The 13,933-nt window shown below is 39.0% G+C and overlaps 3 protein-coding genes across 3 annotated transcripts; 1 reads left to right on the top strand and 2 right to left on the bottom strand.

Moving 5' to 3' along the window:
- Nucleotides 1-776: 776 nt before the first annotated feature.
- On the bottom strand, nt 777-3,211 carry crybb1l1 (crystallin, beta B1, like 1). Its single transcript, XM_077247722.1, has 6 exons — nt 3,198-3,211; nt 2,731-2,828; nt 2,519-2,637; nt 2,295-2,427; nt 2,062-2,204; nt 777-1,366 (listed from the first exon to the last, which is right to left on the bottom strand). The coding sequence occupies exons 2-6, from the start codon at nt 2,821-2,823 to the stop codon at nt 1,195-1,197; spliced, it is 660 nt and encodes a 219-aa protein (XP_077103837.1). The 5' UTR covers nt 2,824-2,828; nt 3,198-3,211; the 3' UTR covers nt 777-1,194.
- Nucleotides 3,212-4,385: 1,174 nt separating this feature from the next.
- cryba1l1 (crystallin, beta A1, like 1) lies at nt 4,386-7,066 on the top strand. Its single transcript, XM_077247721.1, has 6 exons — nt 4,386-4,511; nt 4,847-4,929; nt 5,168-5,286; nt 5,381-5,522; nt 6,377-6,519; nt 6,608-7,066. The coding sequence occupies exons 2-6, from the start codon at nt 4,855-4,857 to the stop codon at nt 6,753-6,755; spliced, it is 627 nt and encodes a 208-aa protein (XP_077103836.1). The 5' UTR covers nt 4,386-4,511; nt 4,847-4,854; the 3' UTR covers nt 6,756-7,066.
- Nucleotides 7,067-7,629: 563 nt separating this feature from the next.
- Nucleotides 7,630-13,354, bottom strand: LOC143756882 (uncharacterized). The gene is made up of 4 exons (XM_077247717.1): nt 13,224-13,354; nt 11,971-13,130; nt 9,473-10,970; nt 7,630-8,333 (listed from the first exon to the last, which is right to left on the bottom strand). Exons 1-4 carry the CDS (start codon nt 13,348-13,350, stop codon nt 7,957-7,959), a joined length of 3,162 nt encoding a protein of 1,053 aa, XP_077103832.1. The 5' UTR covers nt 13,351-13,354; the 3' UTR covers nt 7,630-7,956.
- Between the last annotated feature and the right edge of the window lie 579 nt (nt 13,355-13,933).

Here is a 13,933-nt window from a genome sequence, read left to right as displayed (position 1 = left end):
GTGAATATGCCACAGGCCCTGAACGTTTTACATCGTGGTTTTGAATCCAGTGTGTTACATACCTAGACCGCAAGAGGTACTGTGGCCTGAAATGGTGCAAAAGTTTTTTTTTTTTCATTTTCCAGACATTTCTAAGAATTATCTCATCTGAAAACAAAATGCAGTGCATTTATGTACAAATTCTTAATTTTGCGTTGATTCTCACTTGAATGAACTTCGGCATCTGTGTGAAATTCCTGTGTGGTGCAACTTTATAAAGTTGTGTGCTATATTTTTACATTTTGACTACTTAAATATGTTTTTTGTTTTTTCTGTGTTCATTCTCATCTAAACTTCTGCTCATTTTGAGTCCATCCTACCTGTAGGCTACATCTGAACCGCAAGACCATCTGGGTACTTTTGGAATACATGCGCTATTTAACATAGGTAACTATTATTTTAAATATATTTAAATAATCTAACTTCATTAAAATTCTTTAAAAATCATGATGTAAGTCTATAAGTTACAACACATAAACTGACATTACATTTCACACTGCTGTGAAAATACAAAAATAGTAAAAAATAATAAAATAGTTTTACTTCATACTAGTGCAAATTTCATTCCGGGCCTCATGATTATTATTATTAACAGCCATGATTATATATGCATGACATGAACATATTGACAAAGACGAAAGTTTCTTATCAAGCTTGTAGGTTTTTATTGAAAAGGTGACCAGGATTCTGTACAGCAAGCAAAGAGAGATTTCTAGGGCACAGGAGCTTCACTCTCCTCATCCCTTCATCTCTCCCTCTCTCTTTCCATGCTCCTAGGATAAGAGGGATGTGGGCAGGGGAAAGAACGGATGACAAAAAAAGGAAATAAATTATGGAAGGAAATAAAAGAACCCATGATGCAGGAGAGAAAGAGAGGAGAGGAACTAGGGAGGAAGAGTGAAGTGTGTTTATCAGTGCCTCCATCCTACACAGAGACACTCAGAGGCCTGGGAGAATCACTGTCCCGCTGGGCTTTACCAGCTCAACAGACACAGACTGCAATGTGAGTCAGGGTATCTGTCACCCCGAAAACATCCGCCCCTCATAACGGCGGCACGGGGAAGATGCAGCCTCTCAGACGTCTCTCCTCCTCTCCTTCCTCTTGCGCCCTTCTCCCTCTACTCCACCTCTCCTCTTCCTCTCCTGGACTGGCCCTCACTTGCTGGCCATGGTGTAGCAGCCGTGCGGGTGCCACTGCATGTCACGGATACGCCTCACAGACTGAAACTGAGGGCAACGGGCGCCGTACTCGTTAAAGTGTCTGTATTCGCCCTTCTCCAGCAGGTACTGGCTGCCACGGTATCCCGGGTACTGATAGCCAACCCAGCTGAGAGATAAAAAAAAAGAGTCTGCAGGTTAGTTTGTGAACCCTTCATATAGCTTAAACTCATTTATATATTTAAACCAGGGTTGTTATAGTTAACTAAAACCCTTTTTTTACTTGAAATAAAATAAAGGTTTACCGAAATTAAATTATTAAAGAATAAAAAAAACTTAAACATATTTTGATTTCAGCTAGTTGCCAAGCCAAGGTTTTCATTTAGTTTAACTTGATGTACTAAAGTATATACAAGTAAAACCGAAATAAAAAGGGATAAAAATATACACATATTTAAAAATAATAATAATACTAATACGAATTACAAAGACATTCAACAAAATTAGTAAAACTTTAAATTAAATAAAAATAGAAAATATAATAATGAAAAGAAAAAATTCAAAATATTCATAAAAACAATAAAATAATTCAAATGGTACTAAAATAACACTGATTTAAATGTCCTTAAAATAATTAATTAAACTCTTAACTCATTAATATTGTAATTAAATCCCCAAAGCATCTTGTTGTGCAAAGATTGTTATTCTTATCAAAACTTTTTTTTTCCTTAAGTAATTTTTCTGGTTAACAGTTTAATAAGTTTTTGACAGCCACATTCATCAATACTATCAAGCGTTTGGGAAGTGCACAGAGGTGGACTTGTCCAAGTGAAACCTCAGGGGCCACAGGTACTTTGCACTTACGTTCCACAGCTGACCATGATGCTGCCAACTCTGTCGGTGAATCCGTAGGCGAACAGGCTGGGAACGTCATCATCCATGATCTCCATCTTGCGGCCCTTGTACTGACCAACCTCATACAGGCAGATCTTATGCTTCTCAGGGTCCTGCAGGATCAAGAAAGTGATCAATGCTATTTGAATGTATTCAAATAATGGGCCTGAAGGTGTTAGAGAATCGTGTGTGCGTTTACACACCATTCTGACGGGTCTGAAGGAAAGCAGGTAGTCGTTCTTCTGACAGTTGCTCCAAGAATCCCAACGAGGATACTCGCCCTTCTCCAGGATGTACATCTCACCGCAGAAGTTCATCTGCTCAAAGCCCACAAAACTACAGAGGGCACATGAAGAGGTGAGTGAGATCGGTTATTCTTCCTAAAATGTGTCTTTAATATAGATGCAGACTTTACGGTGATGCTTACGGTCCACACTCCACACGTAGTGAGCGAACTCTGTCCATGCCCATATCACAAACGTTCATGCACTCGGCGTTAATCTCAATCATGCGTCCCTGGAAGTTCTCCTGGTCAAACACATGCATCTAATGGAGAGAGATAAACCTGTTAGTGTAATGTTAAATCGACATCCAAGTGTAGGACATGTGCACATGAGAATGTTTATTTGAAAGATTTACCTTGTAGGACATCATGCCCATCTCGGACTTCTTGCTCTGGGCTGCCTTGCCGTCGGTCTGGGAGGCAGTCTTTCTTTCTCCACTGGAAGACATGATGCCTGGGGTAAAATGAAGAATAGAGAATTAATAAAACGGATATATAACTGTAATATAGCTCAGAATTGAGAATATGAGACTAAAGCATAAAGGAATGGGAGGGGCAATTCCTAGTTTACATAACATTTTGTCATATCTATGCTGGAAGAGAGGGATAAAGTGTTTTAGGAGATGAAAAAGTCAAACAGAGAGGTTTGGAATGGATGTAGGGGGTCTTTGGGGCAAACAATATAAAAGTGGTAGTGACAAAGGGTAAGTGCGGGGTGGTGGTGTTCATTATGGTGATGCAAATCAAAATCAACACTCTTATACTCTCCAAGCTGTTAGGTTAAAGTTTTCTGTGTATGTGAGTGGATATTCTGTTGTCTTACCTGTGTTCAGTGAGTGTGTGTCCGTACCCAGGGTTCACTCTGAGAGTGTTTGCGTCTGGCCATGCCCACAGCTTTTATACCCTGGCGCTGAGTCTGTGAGGATTACACTGACACAATGAAACATGCCGTGTTCAGCAGACTCACAGAAAAGAAGCCCCACATCATCAGCACAGAGTGAGAAAGAGAGTATTTGTGTGTGCAAGAGACAGAGAGAATGAAATAGTCAGAAAAAAATCAAACTCCAAACAAATCACTACACAATATTGGACTTTCAAGCCTAAAACATAAGTAATATGGGGGCAAAATTGTATTTATAGGGACTGAAACTGAACCAATAACTTTGATGGTGAAGACTTTTTGCTATTTTACCAATGATTTAACAGTGTTTTACACAATTTTTTCATTTCAATCACATGTTCAGCATTGGGGGACCAAAATAAAATAAAATCGAAATGAAATTGAAATTAAAAAAAATTAAATTGAAAAATACTTTATTGTCATTGAAAAGAAATTTGTCTTGTAGTGCTGTACACAAAATATGGTTGTTCTCCTACAAATAATTATATAAATAAATACAAATATATAATCATAACAATCTAAAATAAATGAATAATTAAATGACAACAATAAATGTATAAACCATTGTGTCACAGAAAACATTCAACAATCAACCATTAATCTAATATAAATATTGGGTGGACATGCCCACTTTAATGCCCATTATGGATTATATTGATAAATTAAAATCACTTTCATCTTTCATCTAACTTTCATGATATAAATTATATAAATGTCTTGATCCAACCATATATTTATGTATTGATCCAAATTGTTTTTTAACCAGACATTGTAACTTATACATTTGGTCCCCCAAATTTTGAGTACTTGCATGAAAATCAGCATCAACTTTCCTCATTGCACCCACAGCAGCTCAGATACATCATTTCAAATTCACACTCTGTTGGAGCAAGTTCACTCAGATAATCCCAGCATTTGGTCTCATTGTGAGAAGGAGTGCTGACCTTCACGAACACACTGGGGCCAAACCCTTTGTGTCTCCTGCTCTCACCCAAAACGCACTGCACTTGTCAGTGAATGGGCTCACAACACCCATGTGGCACTTCTATAGTATGTGCTGAGCTGGCGACCCTATGGCCTGTCCTAGCCCATCAGAAGGCAGTCCAATCGCGGGAGCGCGCATAGGCGTGCGCGCACGTGGCGGTCGGTATAAAACTGAAGCGCCAGGTTCTCTCAAAGCTCCACGCGAAACAGGCGTTAAGGCGCGTGCCACTCTCTAGCTCAGTGACTAAAACGGTAAGAGTCCAAATTACATCTCACCGAGCTCATGGCACAATTATAAACTTATTATGGTCTACTTTACAAACATCTTCTCAGTATGGCCACATTATGCGAATGGTTTTGATTTAAATCTAACAAATTTATTAACATTTTTATATTAATAAAATACCTAATTAATCTATAACATCGATTATTGGGTGTTTTAAGTAACTGTTTTTACATGTAATAATGATAAAGAACCGTTTACTTCTAATACTAACACATTTATTTGAGTTAATTTCACATTTTTTATCTAATTATTTTAATTGATATTTAATATGTTTTTCTGTTTTTCCCCCGTTTGTTTTTAGATATAAAGATGTATAGGTTCAATCGATTCGCCATGATGCAGCCCATGATCAGCTCTGGCATGGGAATGGCTCCTTTCTTCAAGGTAAACTGTCATTACACACACATACATTCAATCTCTTTTGAAATTGCCCATCTTTAATCCCCCCAAAATATTTGCTGTTATAGTGATGCATCTGGATCAATAGCATATGCTGTCAATTTTATTTCATATAGCAAACAAACCCATTTAAGTCATTTATTTGAGTACCTTTGGCATATATAGGCTATTATAAGAAAACAAAATTGTCACACACTTTACATTTGTGCTTCCGCTATCCTAGGTGACTGTGTTTGAGCAGGAACACTTCCAGGGAAAATGTCAGGAATTCACCTCAGAATGCTGCAACATTCAGGAGTGTGGCTTCGACAACATCCGTTCTGTTCGTGTGGAGAGTGGCGCGTGAGTCGTAGTGTTGGTCAAATAAATGTGTGCCTATGGGATCTTTCAGCCAATAGTATGTGCCCATGTATGACTGGACGTTCTTTTTCCATAGCTGGGTGGGTTATGAGCACCATGACTTCCAGGGACAGCAGTTCATCCTGGAGAGAGGAGAGTATCCTCACTGGGATGCCTACAGTGGAAACCTGTCCTACCATGTGGAGAGACTCATGTCTTTTAGACCTGTCTACTGCGCTGTGAGTTATTTATTTCCTTTCTTGTGCTAGAAATCTTAATAGTACACAGTATTTTGTGCAGGCCGATATTTAATAATTATTCGACAAGTGTCCATAACAGATAAAGCGAGTAGCCTTCGACTGGTCATGCGATCTCAGCATATCATCCCCATGAGGTGCGCCGCTCCATGTAAAAACAAAAATCAAGAATCAAAAAGTCAAGTCAAATTTGTTTGTATAGCCCTTTTCAAAATACACATTGTTTCAAAGCAGCTTTACAGAAAATTATGATGTTAATGTTTATACTATCTTAATATCTTCAAGCCTTATAGTCACATTTAGCAGATTACAGTTGGGCGATAATATAGTTCACATTTTGCAACGATACAAGCAATCAAGGATTTGGGATTTGTAATATAGTATATGTACCATTTTGCGACAACATAAACAATCACACAGCCATTATTTGCTATAACTTTATGTGAGTGTACAGTATGTACAATTGGGTGTACTATATATCCAATTTTAATTATATATTGCTGGTCGATAATATAGTTTACATTCTGTGACAATATAAACAATCAAGCAGTTGAGATTTGCTGTATAGTAAGGATCATTTTACGTGCGAGTACTGTAAGTGTCAAGGAAAAGTTGGACATACATTTAGGTTTTATTAGACTACTGATATGTCTTTATCTCATGTAATGTACAACATATTTACACAAACTATTCACTATTTATTCTAGCACTATTTATTTATCTCTTAAACTTTTTAAATAAGGTAAAAAATGAATGCCTGCACCTTTATTTATTTTTATATAATCACTTGAATATGTGGATATATTGGGTCAAATGCTCTCTCGCTCTCCCCACAGTCTCACCAGAGCAGTCGCATGATGATCTTCGAGAGGGAAAACTTCTTGGGCCGCAATGTGGAGCTGTGTGACGACTACCCCTCTCTGCAGGCCATGGGATGGTGTAGCCCTGAAGTGGGCTCCATGCATGTGCAGTGTGGCGCGTGAGTCTCTTCTTTATATTTTCCGTGCATTCATTTCCTTCTTTCAGCACAGAAATACCTGACCTCATTTCTCCATCTATGTGTGTAGTTTCGTGTGTTACGAGTTCCCAGGATACAAGGGAAGGCAGTACATCATGGAGTGTGAGAGGCACAGCGGAGACTATCAGCACTGGAGAAACTGGGGTTCCCATAGCCAGACCCCTCAGATCCAGTCCATCCGCAGAATCCAGCACTAAGAGCTCAGCCTCACCAGGGGACACTACACCAATCACCCTGCCGCCCGACAAACACGCTTTACACAAACACACACTGTATTTCCTAACGAGTGTCTTTTTATTGCAAGGAACACACACATCCACACCGCACACATATCGTGTCTTACACGAGGGTGCCAATTAGTTACTGACAATGACTAATGTCAGGTGCTAAACAACACCTTCCCGAGGTGCTCAACACAACCAATGCAAACCAAGCTAAGTTAGGCCATATCCCTGGATGGGGACTGGCTGAGAGCAGCTCAGGTGTAATGTGTAGGAGGACAAAAACATCACGAATAAATGCTTAATAAATAAACCTGTGTTCACTTTAGTGACTCAGTTCTGTGCAGTTATTGTGTGTGAAGATGTTACATTAAGTAAATTCATTTCTTTATAACAAATGCAAAATCCAGGTCCTTACACAACATTAAGTATTCAAATAAACACTAATAGTATAGATATCTGGAAAGGTGTTATTTGTAAAGTTTATGGAATATATTACACATTCAAGTTATAATAAATCACTGCTGATGCTTCTAATTAAAGCAAATGTGATGAGTTTCTCATATATTCATATCAGAATCTTTGCACTTTTTGTTTGGTTATTGTTGTAGGGCAGTCAGTAATAATGGAGAAGTTGTGAAACCGTGTTGATTCATAACACATGTAAACTCAGAAATCAGATGTCAAATTTGCTGGACGTTTGGTAGAATTTCTCTAGTTGATAGGTGCTTTTTGCCTGCTGTATTAGACGAAACAAACTGTCAAGTACATGAATTTATTCTTTAACTATACAAGATTTAGTATTATCGAACATGTAGATTTGTATTTGAACACAAGAACAACTAAGGTCAGATCCATGTCTTTTTATTCTGAACATGGGAAACAACAAGAAAACTCTGCGTACATTAATAGCAGTCTCATTATTTATAAGGCATGGTTGTCTCACAAATAAACAACTTTAACATTCAGAACTTAAAACTATAAAAATTTCTGATGCCTGAAACTGAAGCCACCAAAGTCAAAATTGCAAATACTGCCAACTGTCTCATTTGTGTAAACTCTGTATTGAATTATATACAGGGAAAAGGTACCATGTACTACAAATATGCATCGATACACATTTATTTAGTACTCTAAAGCTAAACGGTATTAAACAGTAACGGAAATTTGTCCATGTTTAATTGGATCCTAAACTTATCACATCAATCTCGTAGTCTTCGTCATCGTCCTCCTCCTCCTCTGTGCTGAGCACAATGTCCACAGTGACCGGCAGCACAGAGAAGGATTCGGACAAACAACTAGAAACCTCCACGACATCAACATCCTCATCCTCCTCTAAACTGTCTGTGGCCCCTTGTGTATTTCGGAGTTTCTCAAGAGGCAGGATGGGGTCCAGTGCATGTGAGACAAAAGGCATGTCTGACATGTTTTTGAACACAGCGCCTTCTGTGCTGCATCTTTGAAAAGGAGAACCGTTGGGAGAGTCTGCAGTCTCAAGTCTTGCTTTGTTGTAGCTGTTCTCCATCAGTCTCTCTTCATTTGACATTCTGCAATCTGTGAATAAATAATAATTACCAGAGAAAAGTACTAATAGAAAAACTGATCATTATTTTAATGTTATTGCTAATTACCAATAAATATGGAAGCTTGTTTCCGCCACGGAATAAAACAATTAAAAAGATAATTGAGACTTTTTATCTCACAATTCAGACTTTTTTTCTCGCACAATTCAGTTATTTTTTTTATAACTCACAATTCTATAAAGTCCCTATTAAAAAAAAGTCAGAATTGCAAGTTTATGGCTCAGTTTCACAGACAGGGCTTAGATTAGGCTAGGATTAGGCCTTAGTTCAATTAGGGCATTTAAAGTAGCTTTTAAAAACATGATTGGTGTGCATCTTGAGACAAAACAATGGCATTGACATATTTTAAGATATATCAGTGCAAGTTGCTTTCAGTTAAAACAGCTCAAACGTGCATTTTAGTCCGGGACTAGGCTTAAGCCTTGTCTGTGAAAGCGGAGATATATCTCACAATTCTGACTTTATAACACGCAACTGCGAGTCTATATCACGCAATAACTCGCAATTGCAAGTAAAACGTTTTTTATTTAGCGGCAGAAAGAAGCTTTCATAAATAAACGACCAATAATAGATTATCAGTCAAATAAATCTATGAAACTTTGTCTAAATGTTTAAAGTCTGGGTGGGTGTTGTAGTTAACAAACTAAAACTAAAGCTATTAAAAATTGTTTTTGGTCATTGAAATAAGATGAAATAAAATAAATATAAATATTAAACAAAAGACAAACAATGTTGTATTGGCAACTAACTGAAAAAAAAGTAGAAATATTAAAAAAAACTATTAAAGATGATTAAAGCACAAAACATTTATAAAAATATAAAAATAAATGCTAATTCAAAATATTAACAAATAATGGTATAAATAATAACACTGCTATACATTAATTTAGCCAACAAAACAATATACAGTAAAAAAATAATTTAAGATTTGCTAAATATTGCATTTAATTAAATTAAACAAATTAATTTTAGGTGAGCACTAGATAGATACAAAGGTAATATAAATGTAAAATAGGGGAAATGAGCATGACCTATTACGCATCCAATATCAGCCAAATCATAACACAAATCTCTATTATCACAAATAACTGAACTATTGTGGGCACTTACCTTTAGCTGAAGGCAGAGTCTGCTGAAGGCATATGGTCATCTGATCACCAACCTTCTCCATTCTCCCTTTTGTTTCCTCATCTTTTTGGTTTATTCTGCTATTATTGTGCTCTTCGACCATAACTGTACCATCCATCTCGGTGTTGTTAGTCATTTGTACCTCAGCTCCAAGTGCTTGCTTGTTTTTCAGCCTCCCCTTTCCTTTCCGTTTCATCCCAGTCCGCATTCTGTGATCTTCTCCATTCTGCTCTTCCTCTCTGTTCTGCTGATTTTCCAAGATCTTTTTCATTAATTCAAAAGCAGACAGAGCTGGACGGGACCCAGTGGTTTTATTCTTTATGACTGGTCGTGTGGGTTGTGAAGTCCCTGTACTGCACTGCACCTTTAACGTTCTTCCTTCTAGAAGAGCTTTGGTCGCGTCTCTTTTAGATTGACCCACTTTCTTTCTTGATCCACGCTTCTTTTTTACAAGACTGGTCACTTTGCGATCATGCAACTCTGAGGATTTTGACCCATCTAAAGTCTCCTTTAAGGTCTCCTGAAACGTTGTTTTTGTGGTACATTTCACATTGCGAGCACTGGCTATGTTTATGACTCTCCTCAATGCGCTCGCAACACTGCAGCCTGAGTCAACTGTGCTGCTGCCGACTTTTTGCTCACCATGCAGCTTTCTATTTTGTCTTTTCTTCTCCCTTGGTAGAGAAGCTTCCACTTTTGGCTTCTCTAGTCGTTCTTTTTTTCTTTCTCTCTTCGGTTTTGCAGGGAGGTCATTTCTTCTAGGCAGTTCTTCAATCATTTCCAGCTTCCTCTTCCTACTCTGGCTTCTGGTCATCCTGCCATTTTCAGGCTTCTCTTCACCTTGCTGTGCTAGGGATTTCTCCACTGTCACATCTGACACCTGCCAATAACCTGATGGTTTCCGCGGTTTATGAACAAATGAGACTTGTGGTCTGTTCTTGGATAATGAGGCATTTGGCCCCTGTGTTGTTGTGTTCATAGAAGTGGCATGTGCATTTGATGTGTTTGTATGTCCACAGGTCTGGCTACCATCTGTTACGTTGGGCATCATCCCATCTTGAACATCCGAATCGCTAACAACAACGTGTTGCTCAAACGTTCTCAGAAAACTATCAAGTATGTCAGTCAGCTCACCTTCAGACTGTGGTTGGACTATACCAAGATCTGTGAGCTTAACCGTAGACTGCGCTCTTGGATGATCCACGTTGGAATCTACATTGGCAGTATTTGTAATTCCGTTCTGATTGTTGGGCATGAAAGGGAGCTGTGCAATGACGTCATCTATCAGCCAGTCCATTGGCTGAGTGAGGCCGGTCTGAATGGCAGCTGGGAGAGGTGAGGTGTGCATCAGGGATGGAGCTGGAGGGTTCATGGTTTTCTGCTCAGGTGCTGATGTTCCACTGGAATTTCGGGAAACAGTTTGTTGGGGCAAAGGACGTTTGCGGGGGCGACCTCTTCCTCTTCGGGGCGGTGCGGCATCCTACAGAAAAAGTGAAAAGCGTTTTATTTCAGAGAATATTTGAGTGACTGCTTTGTTGCATTTGTATTTACAATTTGAAGGGGTCGTATCATGCATTTTGTAATCGTTTTATATACATTTTATTTTTTAAATCAAAAGTTTGGTGTTGGTAAGACTCATAAGAAGTGTCTTATACTCTTATGAAGTATCCAAGGCTGCATTTATTTGATCACAAATACTGTAATATTATGAAATAATATTATAATTTAAAAATGTTTTTTTATTGGAATATATTTTGAAATATAGTTTATTCTTGTGATGGCAAAGCTGAATTTTCAGCATCATTACTCCAGTCTTCAATGTCCCATGATCCTTCAGAAATCATTCTAATAGGCTGATAATATGCAGAGATTCTAATTCATTTCTTCTTATTATCAATGTTGAAACCAGTTGGGCTGCTTAATTATATTAATATAATATATACATAATTAATCATATTTTTACAGGATTCTTTGACAAAAGTTTAAATGAACAGCATGTATTTGAAAATATAAACTTTAATTGAAATAGAAACTTTTGTAACATTATAAGCTTTAGTAAAAATTTTTGTAAAATTATGAATGTCTTCAGTGTCACTTTTGATCCTTGAAACTTTTGGACGGTAGTGTATTTTAAATCATTTAACTATTTTTTTGACATACAAGCATCATGTGTCATTGGGTTCATCTATCGGACATTGTGGAAATTCGGAACGAGACATTTTAGTCTCAATGAATGTCTTATCGGATCTGGGATGATGCTTTGAACACTGCAGCAGTTAAGCAGATTCTCCTTTCCAAAGTAACACTTTTTAAGCACTTATTCCACAAAAGATTAAGGTAATTTTGATTGATCATGATATGAATCATTCAACTAATTTATTCAAACTTTAAAGTGAGTAAAAATCAAGTTTTTTTTTTACATGTTTTAGTCATACCTCCTTATTATACCTTCTTTTCTAAAGATGTCGTGAGACACCTACCTGACACACTGGTTCTACCAATTTGCCTCTGCTCCCTGTCTTTCTCTGTCTGGGTCTGGCCCTTGGTGAAGACTTGCCTCTCTCTCCTTCCTCATTCATCACTCCTCTGCCTTGTCGTCTCCTCCTCTCTTGATTTTTGAACATTTGTCTCAAATCTAGCCTCCTGCCAACCCTACCCCCACCTTGCCCCATCCAGGCTGACCTTGCCACCCTTCCGAACCTATTCATATTTTGCTCTCTTTTACAAATACTCAATACTTCTCCCTTCAGAGTGAATCCTTCGCTTAACCCTGCCCTTCGCCCCCTTCTTGCCCTTCCCTTAGTTTTTATGTCCCCTCTTGTCCCTCTCTGCCTCTGCTCCCTTTGCCCTACGGCCTGGGAGATGTTAGTGTCAAGGAAGAAGTTGATAAAACCTGGGATATTGTTCTCAAACTGTGCAAATGCTTCTAAAACACTCTCCTCGCCCTCTAAAACGCTCCCCAATGTTACTCTGTCCTGATTAGCCAATTGCTCAACATATGTACTATGAGAAGGATGAGGGTGAGTTGGCAGTGGGGTTGGAGGCTGCTGGTATGAAGCTGCAGGGGGACATACGTAGACCTGGGGTAAACAGGCAGGTCCACTCACTGTGGGATACATAGGGGGTTCGGGGACCACATCCATGACTTGAAAGGAAGGCATGTTCTCTGGATTACCCTGGCCGTTTTTAAGTGTTGCTAGGGTGATATCAGAGCCATCGGTATACGTGCAGAGGCCCTGATCACTCCTCCATGACGACGGACCAATTACAGTTTCAATTGTTTCTTTAGGGTTTTGATATTCAGAAGCGAGTGTCGGAACAGATTCGGTCTGGCACTCTCTCTCCGCCACCTCTTTCATCCCCTCCGTCTGTGTGTTTTGCTCAGTTGCCAACCTCTTTGCTTCTCGTTGAGGTATGTTGATGCCTAGTTTGCAGGCTGCTAATAGGACTTCTTTTTTGTCCTCCTTGAACTGACCTGAGTACAGCAGACTGACCAGACTGAGCAATGTGCAGGCCTCCACGGCTTGGACTTCAATCAGTCGTCTCTGTCCATTTTGGGGCGATGGCATGGCTGACAGAGTTCCACAGAGCTTTGGGCTGAAGGCAGACAACACACAGCTGTGCACTGGCACTGAAACACCTGGACAGGGGTGGAGAGAGTACAATAAACATAATGGAAGATGGAAAAGGATCGACTAATCAGCAGAGGATGGACTTCTGTGAGATGCCTAACCTTGAGTCTGCAGCACAGTATCACAGAACTCTGCCCTGCTCTGCTGTTTTTGCAGCTCTTTCACGAGAAGCGCCTCGAACGTCATCTGTGACAAACGCAGGCATACACAGACACAAATGCAGAGCATTAAAAATATGCAATGCCGTTTTCCGTGCATCTTTGCTGGAGTACTGACACCTGTATAGGCTGGTAACCGTGCACGGTGATCACATGGGATGTCGCGAGACGTACAAAAAGTTGTTAACATGATTTTTTTCATGCACTCCAATGTAAATTATAAATAGATACATATTTAATTGTGCTTAATCGATGTTTGCATCGTCCCATGCTTGATATAGACACTAACCCGGTAGTCAACAGTCAAAACAGTCTCAGCAAATACAAACTATTTACTGACCTTCCGCCGTTATGAGAAACAGAACCTGCAAAAACGGCTGTATTTTATCCAAAATTGTCTCTCCTGTGTGTGTCGAGGTCACTGGACTTTAAGAAAGGTCGCGCGTGCATCACTACTACAAACTTGTGGAGCTCAACAGACTTGCGCACACCGCCGCGCTGAATTGACTCAAGCATTTCCACTGTGGTTCTGATTGTCTGAGGAAGGATGTAGCTTTCCAACTAATCGCTTTCTCTCGTTTTTTCCCCAAATGATTTTATAATTTTGTATTATTATTATAGATGTACAAGTGATGACCGCAGAAATAGGGGCA

This window comes from Siphateles boraxobius, unplaced genomic scaffold (genome assembly GCF_051911475.1).
Source record: "Siphateles boraxobius isolate OS27281-9 unplaced genomic scaffold, OSU_SipBor_1 3, whole genome shotgun sequence".
NCBI classification, from domain to species: Eukaryota; Metazoa; Chordata; class Actinopteri; order Cypriniformes; family Leuciscidae; genus Siphateles; species Siphateles boraxobius.
This window is presented reverse-complemented; position numbering and strand designations above follow the sequence as displayed.